General features: G+C 45.6%; 1 protein-coding gene across 1 annotated transcript in view; it reads right to left on the bottom strand.

The window, feature by feature from the left end:
- PNPT1 (polyribonucleotide nucleotidyltransferase 1) overlaps window positions 1-2,452 on the bottom strand; it is a 217,967-nt gene extending 215,515 nt beyond the window's left edge. Inside the window, exon 1 of the mRNA XM_029593742.1 lies at window positions 2,177-2,452. Coding sequence (XP_029449602.1) covers window positions 2,177-2,370 — 194 coding nt within the window. The 5' untranslated portion in view covers window positions 2,371-2,452. The remainder of the gene's footprint in view (window positions 1-2,176) is intronic.
- Between the last annotated feature and the right edge of the window lie 12,320 nt (window positions 2,453-14,772).

Genomic DNA, 14,772 nt, shown 5'->3' with positions numbered 1-14,772 from the left:
AGATTGAGACCTCTCTTATATGAGCACCACTCCTAAGTTATGATATAGAATATTTCACATTGCGTAAAACCACTTGTCGCAAATTGGCTGGCAGAGAACCCAAAAATGGTTTCCAAACACTATTGGAGAAATTGCTTACCTAATAATTTCGTTTTCCTTAGTGTAGACAGATGGATTCAGGACCAATGGGTATTGTGCTCCCCTGATAGCAGATGGGAGATGGAGTCAGATTTCAAAGCTGACGTCAGACTACATATACCCGTGCAGCATGCTTAGCTCTTCAGTATTCTCCTGAAAAAGCCAGTGTAGATATATGTTGCTTGATACTTGATTACATTTGAGTACACTTGATTAACTTTGAACAGGTTCAACTGATTATATATATAAAAACGTTTTGGCACTGGATACCGCCAGTGCGCTGAAACAATAAACGCCGACACCTAGGTAACTGCGGGTGTCTTAACAGAGGTAGGCCGAGGCTTACCCATACAGTCTCAAGACTGATATCCGAGGTTCTCTATTTCTGGAGCAGCCATGGGCGGGATGCTGAGTCCATCTGTCTACACTAAGGAAAAAGAGAAATTACTTATCTGATAATTTCAATTTCCTAGCGTGTAGCCAGATGGACTCAGGACCAATGGGATGTACAAAAGCTACTCCCCTACTGGGTGGGAGGCTGTCAGTGGCCTACTTAGTGCTGCCCTTGCGAAGGCTGTATCCTCCCTGGCCTGGATATTCAGGCGGTAGAACCTGAAGAAGGTGTATAGGGAGGACCATGTCGCCACCCGACAGATCTCGGCTGGCGAAGGCAGCCTGATTTCAGCCCAGGAGACTGCCTGGGCCCTTGTTGAATGCGCCTTGACCTGTAGAAGTAGTGGTTTCCTGCCTCTTTGTAGGCAGCATTAATGACTTCTTTGATCCAGCAGGCTATGGTCGCCCGCGATGCCACTTCCCCTTGTTTCTTCCCGCTGTGAAGAATGAACAGGTGATCAGTTTTGCACAAGGATTCCGATCTCTTGAGGTATCGGACTAGAAGTCTGCTGACATTCAGGTGGCGAAGAAGGCGTGAGTCTTCCGAATCTGTGTTAGAAGAAAAGGTTTCTACCTTACCTGGTCTCGGCACTTACCAGTCATGTGCCGGGCGGTCTCCAGCTGCAGGGGGGGGGGGGGGGGAAAGAGGGAAATACCTTCACCGCCGCGCTCGAATCTGCACCCACTGCCTTTCAGCCACCCTGGGGGCAACGTCCACGCCGGGAATTGGCCGGCGGACTAAGGCTCACCTCTGAGGGATATCAAATCGACCTCAGGAAAATCTCGACTGGGGGAGGGACCGTTAGGTTTCACTGCAGGAGAAGCGGGGCTCTCTTCTTAAAGGTAAATTTTCTTCTCTCTTGTAAATGTTACACTATTCTTTTGGATAGTGTCCTGCATCTGCTATGGGAGATGGAGAAATATTTAAGAGCTAAGCATGCTGCACCTTTGAAATCTGACTCCATCTCCCATCTGCTATCAGGAGAACACAATACCCATTGGTCCTGAATCCATCTGGCTACATGCTAGGAAATAAACCCTTTCACTTGAGCAAGAGGTTTTGCTTTAATGGACTGGGATTCCAGGCAAAGTAGTACTACCAATTTTTTTGTGCCATTCGGTAGAGTAGACATAGCTTCATCCAACCAACACGATAAAATGCATTGCTTCCCGACCAAGCAACGCATATATAAAAAGGGCTCCCTCTTTGCCCAAAGGAGTTATGTCCAAGGGTTTCCCTAGAACCATCTTGCCAGAATTTTTAAACCACAGGGCAATCCCAAAGAGAATGACTTAGGGACGCCTCCCTATAGCCACATTTAGGGCAGTTGCCATGACTACTCTACTTTTAATCCAAACAATCCAAATACAAGGTATGTATACCCCCCCCCCCCCCCCGCCTTGCCAGAAAATTACAAATAAAAGACCAATAGGATATATACACAAAAGTAAAAATATTTGAATCTTATTGTAAACGCTGTCTTCTTCCTTACTTTCAAAACGATTAAATACATTTTCATAAATTTCCAGAGATTAATACAGGCCAGTTATTAGAAAATGCCTGCTGTCACATCACTTCTGCGAGTATGCCTAATAAATTAGACCTCCGTACTGGAGAAATAACAGAAAAGAAACCTTTACTTACCTGCTACCCACGTCCACGCACACCCTCCGAGTGCTACTGCAGCCCCCGTCTCCGTGTTGCATGCGACTTAACGGTCCCCGCAAAAATCTGGCGCTCAGGCCGGTCCGGCACCCCATACCGCCACATAACGAAACCAACGAACGTAAGCGACCGGCCTCCAGCACCCTCATACTACGGGCTCTGCAGGCCGCCATGACACTCCCTCGGTGTGCAGATTGACAGGGCAATAACACCACAGCCGATTGGTACGCGGGTCGAATCTGGTGCTTACGTTTCAATGGGCGGTGCTAGCGCGACGCGACGTCTTGGATCTTACGAGCCGGCAAGGTGATGCGTGCTGCGTCTGTGGTTTTCCTTCTTATCTTATTTAGGTGGATTTCATATTGTTCCTGCAGTAGACAATGTAAAGTTCTGCCCGCACCGGAGAAGTTAGTGTTGCTCACTCAAAAATGACCCCCACCGACACACACACTCTATTATTTTCAAACAGGGTTCTACTATCACTTCCCTTCTTAGGCAAGCAGTGCACGTAAGAGTGGAGGACCTATGCGGTGCAAGTGGGTTAAGGAACATAGCAATGGGATAGATGTCAGCAGGAAAGGACCAGTTGCCTTTGCCAGCAGTAGCTGAGAGTATCTGTCAGCTGTTAGTCAGGCCCATTGCCCAGGCTAACTGGTTGCAAGGGAGTCGAGGGTTCCCTAGTGATGATTTTTGGTCAGATCACCGAACTGGAACCTTTTGTTGCCAACCTGGAAATTTTTCGAACTTGTTTCTTTTTTCATATTGCAACTACAGTGAAAAGTAGAGGCTGTCACTGGCCCCAACCGGTACTTTTCTGTTTAGAAAATTACTTCTGGGATTCCCTCTACAAATTTGTGAGCAGCTCATGAGGGGAGGGGATGGAATCAGGTGCTTCTGATCCTGTGATGACATGGCCCATCCTCTAATGGAGAGGAGGGAAACGAAAATTTCAAATTATCAAGAGGACTGAGGGAGTTTCCTGAGCAGGGAGGGGGGACTCTTTTCATGATTTGAAATATACTCCTGGGAGACTTCTGCTCAAAAAATTTTAAACTAAGGCACACAAAAACTTAAAATTCTGCAAACTTTATGTTGGTCAACATAAAACAATATATATGACAGTCAAGTAATTAATTTAAAATGTAATGAAGAAAAACATTAAAGATGCAGAGTTTTAAATATTTTGAGCAGAATTTTCCTAGAAGTTCACTCTAAGAGTGTCTCTTCCACCCTCTCACCCTACTCCCCTGGCCAGTCTCCTTTCACTTTGCCTCTCAGGCCCCAACTCCACCACCTAACAGCTATCTCCCCTCCCCCTCTAGGCTCAATCCTTTTCACACTATCTCCACTCCCAGAGTTTGAACCCTCTCTCAATACTGCCCCTCACACGGGCTCCCTCTGTCCCACTCTCTCAAACACAAGCTCCCTCTCTCTAGTATACGTAGGCACCACCTCCTATAGGCTTTCCCCCCTCTCTCGCATACACGCATCTTCTCATACAGGCTCCTTATGCTGTCTCTCTTATTCACATCCTCATACAGACTCCCCCCCTCTCTCTCTCTCTCACACACATTCTCATACAGGCTCCCTCATGCGCGCGCACACACACACACACACACACCCTCATACAGGTTCCCTTGCTGTCTTGCAAACACACCCACACAGGCTCTCTTTCTCTCTCATGCATACACCCTCACACAGGCTACCTAAGTCTCTCACACACCCCTGCCCACTGTCTCCCTCTCTCACTCACTCCCCCCCCCCTACACATAGGCTCCCTCTCTCACAAGCAAGCACCCTTACACAACCTCCCTCTCTCACAAACAAGCACCCTCATATACACACGGTCCCTTTTTCACATACACCAACTCCCAATCTCTCACACACACATACACACTCCTTCACAATCTCCAAGGCAGGAACTGCAGGTCCAGAGAACGGGTACAAGCACCACAGGAGCTCAGGGAACTCATTACCAAGTCGGTTAGCTTAGGGCAAAGGAGGTGCTTAAATATCTCACACTTGTGATGTCATCAGCCGGGGATGCCCCTGGAGTTCCCACCACAGGGCCTTTAAAGGGAGGCCCGGTGGCACACACGTGCCTAGGGAGGCCCGGAGTCAGAGTGTAGGTCGGCCCCATCCCAGCCGCCACGTGGAGTCCCGAAAGCCAGGAGGAACGTGGCGGTAATGGGAAGCCACAGTCGCGAGCTTTCCGGGAGTGAAGATCAGGGCATGATCTGACGTGAGTTGGGTTGGCCGCAGGCGGTCGCAGCCGACGGTCATAACAATACCCCCCTTCCTAAGGCCCTGCCCCCGGGGGTTTGGGTTTAAAAAGATGTGTGGCATGGAATTGCCTGATGAGATCCTTATCAAGGATATTGGTGGCAGGCTCCGTCTTCTGGCCCGAAGCCCTCCCAAGACAGGAGGTACTCCCACTTCTTTCCACGTTTCCTCACATGAAGGACGTCTTGGACTTGGTATGTCACGCCCACTTCAGAAGACAGTGGTTGAGGATCCGGTGTTTTTTTGGAGAAGCCAGACAATATCAAGGGTTTTAATAGTGATATGTGGAAGGCGTCGTGGATCTTGAGAGAGGAGGGTAGCTGGAGTTTACAGGTGACTGGACCCAAACGGCGGAGCACCAGAAAGGGAACAATGTACAGTGGACCCTTGAGTTACAATTGGCCTGACATATGAATAATTTGGGTTACAACCAAAATTTTAGTTTTGAGCTACAAGCAAAGTCTCGATTTACAACCGGCCAAAGCCATGTGTATCCACTTGTGCATGTGGTTGTTTCTAATTGGGCATTTTTACTGTCAATCGTGTTTTTTTGGGCTTGGTGGGTGGGACTTCTGCTCTGCTGTTGCAGTGATTGGATGCTGTTGCTGCCGATGAGGCCTGTCCATCTCAGACGCACTCAGAGCTGCAAATGTTCACAGGAGCACGTAGGCAGACCCAGCACGGCACTGCAGCAAGCAACAGCATCACTGGTGACCAAGGAAGCTTCTGTGCAGCAACAGAAAGGAGCAGTCAGCTGACTACAGCAAGGTATCAGGAGGGGAGAAATAAGTATGCTGGGAGGGGGAAATGAGTGTTTGGGGGCCAGAGATGTGCTCTGAGAGGGTGGGGAGGGGGGAATCCTCCCCCTCCTCCCTTCCTGCAAGCTAAAGATGTCAACTTGAATGGTGAGTACAATATGAAATTGTTGTTTCTGGAAGGCTAGGCACATTTTATAACTTTTTGGTGAGTACACTAGGAAATTTATTGGTGTCACTGGTAAATTAGACATATTGTTCAACCCTTTTTTATTATGAAAAGGTTAGGTAAGGGGTGCTTTGGGAGGTTCGGAACGCATTATGGGTATTTCCATTATTTCTTATGGGAAAAATAGTCCTGACTTACAACCAACTTGAGTTACAACCAGCCATTGCGAATGAATTGAGTTCGTAAGTCAAGGGTCCACTGTCCCTGGGAGCAAAGCGAGCCGAAGGCAGTTTGAGTCAGATAAACCAGGTGCTGAGTCACCTTGTCGCTGGTTTAAACTGGGGAGGTCCATCAAAGAACATTTTAGCCCTTTGGGCTGCTTGCTGTAGCAACTGCTTCGTGCTGTTCCAGAGTCGATGCAACTCCTGGGAGGTCACCTGGGCCACTGGTGAGGGAACAGATAACGGAAGCGGTAGTGGCAGCAGTGGCTGACGTCCATAGACCACCTGGAAAGGTGATGAACTGGTGGATGAGGACGGATGTGAATTCAAGGCGAACTCAGCCCAGGGAAGGAGGTTGGTCCAATCATTCTGCCGGAGGTTAATGTAGGTCCGAAGAAATTGTTTAAAAGTCCTGTTAGTTCTCTCTGCTTGCCCATTGGCTTGGGGGTGATAAGCAGAGGTGAAGTCTAAAGACACATTGAACTTTTTGCAGAAGGACCTCCAGAATCGGGCAGTAAACTGGACTCCGCGGTCCGGTGATGTTACTAAACAAATGTCGGTATATAAAAACTACAAATAAATAAATAAATAAATAAAATAAATGTTGAGGTTGTTGGGCCACATGACCACAATTGTCCATACCACTCCCTTCACACGTTTACACATGTGCATAGCCCAATGAACCCTGAGGTTGCAGTGGTGCCAGGCCATGCAGAGCCTGCAGGCTTGCATCCGAGTCACCCCTATCTCTTTGGGACTCTCTGTGCTGGTGGTGGATATTCTCCAATCTGGAACGGGGGATCTCTTTCCAGAGTCCTCCTATACAAATTGTCCTAACCATAGATGCATCCAGCCTGGGCTGGGGAGCTCATGTAGGGGGGCTTCACACCCAGGGCATCTGGTCTGCTCAGGAAAGCTTTTCACAGATCAACTTCCTGGAGCTTTGGGTGATCAGGTATGTGCTATGGGCTTTCAGAGATCGGCTGTCCAACAAAGTTATCTTGATCCAAACAGACAACCAGGTAGCAATGTTGAATGTCAACAAGCAGGGAAGTCTGGGATCGTACCTCCTGTGTCAAGAAGCAGTCCAGATTTGGTCATGGGCCCTGTCCCATGGGATGGTACTCAAGGCAACGTATCTGGCAGGTATGGAGAAGATGGTGGCAGACACACTAAGTCATGCCTTCAGACCCCATGAATGGTCCCTGAAACAGGAGGTGGTGAATCAGACCTTCTGCCTCTGGGGAAACCCAGACATAGATCTGTTCGGCCACCCTGAATAGGAAGGTAACTCGGTTCTGCTCCCTGTATGGATGGATGGCAAACCAGCCTCTGACGCCCTTGTCCATCATTGGGGCAAGGTTCTTCAGTATGCGTATCCTCCAATTCTTTTGCTGGCAAAGACTCTCTTGAAGCTTTACGAGGACAGAGGGATTATGATCCTCATAGACCCTCACTGGCCGAGATAGGTCTGGTTTCCACTCCTATGGGAGTTATCCATCTGGAAACCAATCAATCTGGGGACTTCCTCAGATCTCACTATGCAGGATCGGTGGAGGTTGCGGCATCCTAATCTCCAGGCCCTGTCGCTCACAGCCTGGATGTTGAGAGGTTAATTCTGTCATCACTTGATCTCTCAGACGATGTGACTTGGGGCCTAGTGGCTTCTAGAAAGCCTTCCACTAGAAGTTTCTACGGACTGAAGTGGAGGAGGTTTTCTGTGTGGTGTGCACAGAAGGCTGTAGATCCATTCTCCTGTCCCACACAAAAACTACTTGATTACCTTCTACACCTATCAGAGGCTGGCTTGAAAACCAACTCCATTAGGGTCCATTTAAGTGCAGTTGGCACATACCACCATGGTGGTATGTAGGCTTAAGACTTGGCTATTTAAGCAAGCCTTTCCTGATCCCAATTGAATGACAGCAACATCTTATAAGAGACTGCACAATATAATGTAAATAGTTAATCCTAACTGCTCAGTTATCTTACTCTAATTCTCTACCCAGTTATATGAACCTTGTTGTAATGTAACTTTACAAACTCTTTGCACTTGTTAATGTTCCATTTCTGTGTTCACACCCCCTGTTATATGTAAACCGGCATGATGTGATTTTTAATCACGAATGCCGGTATAGAAAAACTCTAAATAAATAAAATAAATAAATGGTGTAGATGATACACCCATCTCTGTACAGCCTATAGTTGTATGTTTTATACTGAGCCTGCTTCCGTTGAAGTCTTCCCTAAGGCCTCCCACTGTGTCTTAGGACCTCAACATGGTACTAGTTTGGTTGATAAAAGTTCCTTTTGTGTCACTGCATACCTGTGACCTGAAGTACCTGACCTGGAAGGTCATATTTTTTGTGGTGGTCACTTCAGTGCTCAGGGTCAATGAGCTCCAGGCCTTAGTGACTTATTCACCTTATACTAAATTTTATCATGACAGGGTGGTCTTGCGCACACACCCTAAGTTCCTGTCTAAGGTGCTGACGGACTTCCATCTTAAATAGTCTATCGTCCTGCCAACTTTCTTTCCCAGGCCCCATTCGCACCCAGGCGAACGAGCACTGCATGGTTTGGACTGTGAGCAAGCTTTAGCCTTCTCTCTGGAGCAGACAAAAGCCCAAAGAAAGTCCACCCGATTTTTTTATTTCTTTTGATAAGAATAGGTTGGGAGTTGCCATTGCCAAACAGACACTATCCAGTTGGCTAGCAGATTGTATGTCCTTCTCTTATGCCCAGGCGGGACTGCATCTTGAGGGTGATGTCAAGCCTCATTCTGTCAGAGTCATGGCAACATCAGTGGCCCACTTCCGAGCAGTTCCCATGGAGGAGATCTGCAAGGCTGCAATGTTCAGTTCTCTCCACACATTCGCATCTCACTATTGTCTGGATAGGGATGGCCAACATGACAGTAGGTTCGGCCAGTCTGTCCTCCGTAATCTCTCTGAGGTGTAGAACTAAACTCTCCCTTTTTAGGGCCCATTATTTGGGTTCAGGCTGTCTCCCCCTCTATTACCAACAGCACTGTTGTTGTGCCCAATGGCACTTAGTTGGTGTCTGTTAGTCTCCTTTTGTTTTGGGGAGCAGCCTGTAGCTAGAGATTCACCCATGTGTGAGTACTATCATCCTGCTTGTCCTTGGAGAAAGCAGAGTTGCTTACCTGTAACAGGGACAGCAGGATGCTAGTCCTCTCCAAGAACAGCAGGATGCTAATCCTCACAAAACCCACCCACCACCCCGCAGAGTTGGGTTTCTCCTATTTTTTATTTTAGTTATAATTCTATGTTATAAGACTGAAGAGGGACCCTGTATAGATGCGTGGTATAGGGCATGCTGGGTATGCTCAGTATGCCAAGTCAAAGTTCTGAAAACTTTGACAGAAGTTTTCCATGCCGGGCTCCATCTGATGATGTCACCTATGTGTGAGGACTAACATCCTGTTGTCCTTGGAGAGCACCTGTTATAGGTAAGCAACTCTGCTTTATCTAGACAGACTTGGGAAAAGTGACTATTGTCCCTTTGCAATAGCAACATAGGATCTATTTACTGTTTTGGATCTTGCCAGGTACTTTGAACTGGATTTACCACTGTTGGAAACAGGATACTGGGCTTGATGGATCCTTGGTCTGACCCAGTATGGCATGTTCTTATGCCCGCACTTAACCCAGAACTACAGACTTGCACACAACACTCAACCTCTGCCCTGAGACAGACCTGGGAAGTGGTGTCATGGGGGAGAGGGGAAGGGGGGGGAGGAAGCTTTCCCAAGTTTGCAGGAGTGAGAAAGTAGAAGATTCCAGTCTCATTTTTCTGCTCCAAGTCTGATGATGCCTTGATCCTGGATGCAGAAAGGCTCTGGCTCCTCAACCTTGTACTGAGGCTTCAGGCTCTTACTTGCTGGCGCCTTCCTTAGCCTCCATCTTCTAGGTGCGTGTTATTGCTCACTAGGGGACATCCAACCCACAGCTGTAGCAGATGGAGGAGTCATGGTCTGGGCCCAGGCAGAAATATCAGATGGAGTGCGTATCCATGATGGGCATCCAATGCCCACAGATGCAGGCCTTGAAGCCACTAACCATGGACTTCTTGTCTTTGAATTTTTCCATATTCATCTGATGGATTTTTAATTTATTTTAGAATTTAAAAGTTCTGATTGAGGGGCTACAAGGAAATGGCAGAAAAAACCAGAAGAAGCAACAAGGCATTACAAAAATTCTAAAGCCAAAAAAACTTTTGAGTGAGATTGGGACACATCCATTCAGTAGCTCAGATGAAGAATGACTAAGGAACTCATGAGGCAATCTTTCTGTGGTTTTGGGTGACACGCCGAAAAGTGCCTAAATGACATAAGGGACCCCCTTCAGGGCCATCGCCCCTGGAACTAAAGAAAAGATCAGTGCTGTTGGCATAGGGCTTCACTAGAGCAGGCCCCTCCTAGACACTGAGGTGAGAATAGGCTCATCAGCACAGGTACCATCATCTTTTCTGGTACAGAAGATCCCCATGGTGCCAAGCCATTTATTTTATCTGTACCCAGAGCCGATCAGAGCGCTGCCTGTGTCATCAATTTGGAGCTCACATTTTAAGGTACAGTCAATACACAGCGTGGCCAAAGTGCTGTTGATTGTATTAGAGAAGAATGCTTTGGTGAATAAGCCCAAGAATCCCACCATTGACCCTAAGGTGTGGAAAGAGGTGCAGCTTGGTGCTGTCCTTTGACCAAGGCACCATTCGATGGAAGTTGACACAACCAGCATGGAGCCAGCTACTGCCACAGCAGATGCAGCTGCCCCTGTGCAGAATTCCTCCTTGGCTTGGCAGGCTGCCCATAGTGAGGGTGAGGTAATCTGGGGTTTTGATGAGGATGTATCTCCTCCAACTCCAGTGTAGAGAGTCACCCAGTCAGTGGGACCCCAGCTACAGGAGCTGGTGAAAAATGTATTTGCCTACTTAAGCCTGAAGACTAGAGAGGGAAATTAGAATCTCTTCTGTCCAATAAGGAAGAAATTGTTCTGCATAATGGTGCCTCCCAGAGTCCTCCAAGAGCATCCAGTGTTGTGATGGCTTCCTGTTCTTGTGGCCAGTTAAGTTGAAAAATTTAAAGTTAGCCATATTCTAGATTGCTTTCTTGGTGATATTCATCTGAATTTCTGTATTGCATACTTTGAAATCTCTCTCTCTTTTTCCAAGTATTGATATTGCGAGTCTGGATTAAATAGCTGTGTTTGTTAATTTAAAAAAGGCTGGTATCTACAAGAGTTGTTTGGAAGAGTTTCTCCACTTGATGTAGCACTAGCTGGTTGGGTCCATTTTTCTGTGACCTGAGGGACTTGCTTCAGTATCTATTCTTTTTCTTGTCCTCAGATGAATGATTGATGAGGTGCTAAAGCCTGAGGACAAGAGAAAGAATAGATACTGAAGCAAGTCCCTCAAGTCACAGAAAAATGGATCCAGCCAACTAGTGCTACATCAAGTTGAGAAACTCTTCCTTTTGAAACTGTAGGTTGTTCAAGTTTAAGGTTTCCTAGCAGAAATCAGAATACCCTCCACCTCTTTGGGAAGGAGTAAGTAGATGACTACTATGCATTCAACATCCACACTGTGATCTCCATTACAGCATATCACACGACAGTGGAAGGGGCTCTAATCTCTCTCCACACTTTAGATTCAGGGTTCATGAAAGTACTGTGGCATTCCAAACTGTTAAATCTCCAGTGCATTGGAACCTTAATGTGACTGGGTTTTGCTACCACTCCCTAACTATTTTCCTTGCCTGTTTTGGAGTTTTGCATTTTTTGTTTCCTCCCCATACTTTTTACCATCCTTTTTTGGGAGTGGTTAAGTGTGCATATATATTCCTTTTGGAGCATAATCAGGAAAAGCCTTGGGGTTCCTAGTTAAATTCCTTTGTGTGAGGAAGAGAGAAGAGGAGGTTTCTGGCAGGCTTCATGGTTCACCATTGAAGACTCTTTAGATGCTATTGAGAGGTTGGAGATTCTTTTTCTACCTTTTTACCAGTTCCTGTCACAAGGACCAACTCACCCATGCTTAAAGGGCTAGAGGTTCCAAGGGATCTACCCTGTGACCAGCGAACAGTGGAGATAGATACCATTTGAAGACTATTTTTGATGCAGCTTGAAGTTAGAGGGTTGTGATTGTTCCCCTCTAGCACATGCTAGAGGAAGAAGAGTATTTCCCCACCCTTTTACAGGGAGAAGTTTTCTGGGCACTGATTCAGTAAGAGAAAGAGGAGCTGGAAGAGTTCAGACCATGGAAAGAGAGTTTGCGGCTTTTGTAATTATAATTTTTATTCTGTTTATGATTTTTGCAATATTGGCCTGAATTTTATTCTTTAAACTGAAGTAAATTCTTTTTTTTTTTTTCTGTTGAGCACATCATTGCCTCCTTGCAGTGCTTTGGGTTCCCTCCAGCCTTTGAACTCCTTTATAGTGAGTATATACTGATCAGGTATTGAGACTGTGGGGATAATGAATAGCTCTGTTACCTATGCCCATCATCGCACTGAGAGCCCTGGAGATTCATACCGCCTCTCCGCCAGTGAACCCAGGCACCTCAGGAGTTAATGGAGTTAATATAAGGCAAGAGAGAAGTAGAGGTCTGGGTTGCTGATAGCATTCTGAGGATTATATGGCCCCTCAACTCAGTTTACCCAATGGTGGAGGGTTTACATTTACAGAGTCCCAGCTCAACTCATGAAACTTCCTTTCAAAAATCTCGAGTTGGTGGACTTGAAGTTCCTTACCTTGAAATTGTTTCTCATGGCTGTTTCTTTGGCACAAATCTTCAGAGGGATAGCCATGTTAGTCTGATGAGGCAAAAATGACAAGACGCGGGTGACACCTTATAGACTAACCAATTTATTGAGGCATGCGCTTTCAAGGTCAGAGTCCACTTTGTCAGATGCATGAAGTATAGTACAGGAAGTGTAATACAGAGTCCACTTCGTAGGATGCTCTTCATTGATCTGACGAAATGGACTCTGTCCTCGAAAGGTCATGCCACAATAAATTGATTAGTCTACAAGTTGCCACCTGCCTCTTGTCATTTTGGCACAAAGAGTTAGCAACCAGCAGACTTCAGTTTCATATTCACCATGCCTTCTGTTTTTACATAATAGGGTGGTTCTATAAATTCCCTCCAAGTTCATTCCAAAAGTGATATCTGGGTTTCACATTAATCAAGCTATTGTGATAATTAGTTAGTAGATAGAAGCTTTATTGTTTAAATGAAATAAACCTTAAAATATGATTTTTTAATGATATGTAATCATTTATGTGAAACCAAACATATATTCTAATGTATCTGCTATAACATTATAAACTGAATAATATTGGAGGGGATTTTTTAATACTTGTTTTAAAGCAATACGTCACCCTTTTTATCAGTGCAGTGCAAGAAATATTTTTTTTCTGACCAATAGAACTGAACATTCTTCTTAAAAAGCAAATGTTTCTGCATTGCAAGAGGGTCATGAAATGCATGCAACCACTGATGTGGATCTGAGCACTTATGAAGAATTCAGTGGGTCTTGCCTATGAGTACAAATGTGCTTTGCTGGTCTGGGACTGAGTAACTTGCGCAAACTCCAGAAATACGGCCATCAAGGCATTTAAACTCTTTCAAGATTGATATGACATCCCCAAACTGTCCTGGAGATCTCTCAGCCACAGCCACAATGAATATGTATGAGAAAAAATGTCATTATTCCTGGTCACCAGTATATGCAAATTTGTCTTATGCATAAAGCTAGTATACATTTATCTCATGGAGAAAAAACTAGTATTAAAACAGAGTATGCTTTTAATCCCGATTTATAATTTTATTTAGTTGTTTAAAAGTTTTTATATCCCACCTAAGCCAACACAAAGCATTCTAGGCAGATTACAGCATTAAAACAAGTAACTATCAGAAAGTACACCCATTTTGATTCCCGCCTGACTTGTTTTCCAGGCCTGTCCGGACTGTGGATGTTGTGAAAGCAATGTTCACCCCACCTGGTAAGGAGGAAATCTCAGCCATCACTCAGTGATGACACCTAGTGGCCAGAGTTTGGATGCACACATAGCGAGCTGAAGAGGATCAAGGGATACCATTGCAATGCTTAGGCTAGATATGGGATGGGAAAGAAGAGAATGGTGAAATAAAAGTAAGAGAAAAAAACTGGATAGTTGCAAATGAAGACTCAAGATGCTGTAGCCCAATGGAAGTCAGTTCTGATTGAGTTATACCACTGATTGGAAAGCCAAATGGAGCAGTAGGAAACTGTCCAGCCAGAAAAAAAGTAGATTCGATTCCTTTAATTTTTCTGAGGCCTGAAACTTTATGCAACAATCCTGAGCCATGGAAGAGGTCTGTTTACTAATGAGCATAAAAGGTGCATGTTAATGCACATTTACTGCATGTTAGTGCAGCGCATTTATAAGCCGATGTGGAAAGGTGTGTTCAGCTGAAAGCACCTTTCTGCGTGCACTTCAGCATGCAGTTTCTGTGGGCAAAACTTGCTGTCAATGCAGCAAGGAGTTTTACTTGCAGAAAATGTGTGTTTCCAAATGGAAGTACTGCTTAGCGCCTTCGCATGGAAATCCCATGCAAATGAGAGTATTAAGCATTACCATCCTGATGCAGAGAGACTGAATGTTGCTAGCGCACCTTTTTTAGCATTAGAAGCTTAACCTCTAGTTAGAACTGGAGTTAAGTTTCTGGTGCTACGAAAAAAAGATTTAAAAAGTTTGTAAAAAGTTTAAAAACTCTCTGGCTAAGTGCCTACAGCCCCTGCTATTTATCTGGATAATAACTAATTTATCTGTCTATCTGGCAGTGGGAAGCAACTGCCAGATAGCCACATAAGTCAATACTTAAGTGGCTATCTGGCGCGGTTCGCTACTACTTAGCCAGATAAAGTACTTATCTAGCTAAGTAACGGCAACCCACAGCGGATAGCCATATAAGTACTGATTTATGTGTCTGTCTGGTGACTGCTTCCTGCTGCCAGGTAAACAGATAAATCAGAATTTATCCAGGTAAGTGATGGTGGTGGCTGCCGACAGTTACCTGGATAGCCTGACAGGGATGCCTCCACCCCCTTCCCTAGTCAAAATGTGTGTTTAACCTATGCCAAAT

This window comes from Rhinatrema bivittatum, chromosome 3 (assembly GCF_901001135.1).
Source record: "Rhinatrema bivittatum chromosome 3, aRhiBiv1.1, whole genome shotgun sequence".
Classification (NCBI taxonomy): Eukaryota; Metazoa; Chordata; class Amphibia; order Gymnophiona; family Rhinatrematidae; genus Rhinatrema; species Rhinatrema bivittatum.
Note: the sequence above shows the minus strand (reverse complement) of the source record. Positions and strands in the feature narration are given on the sequence as shown.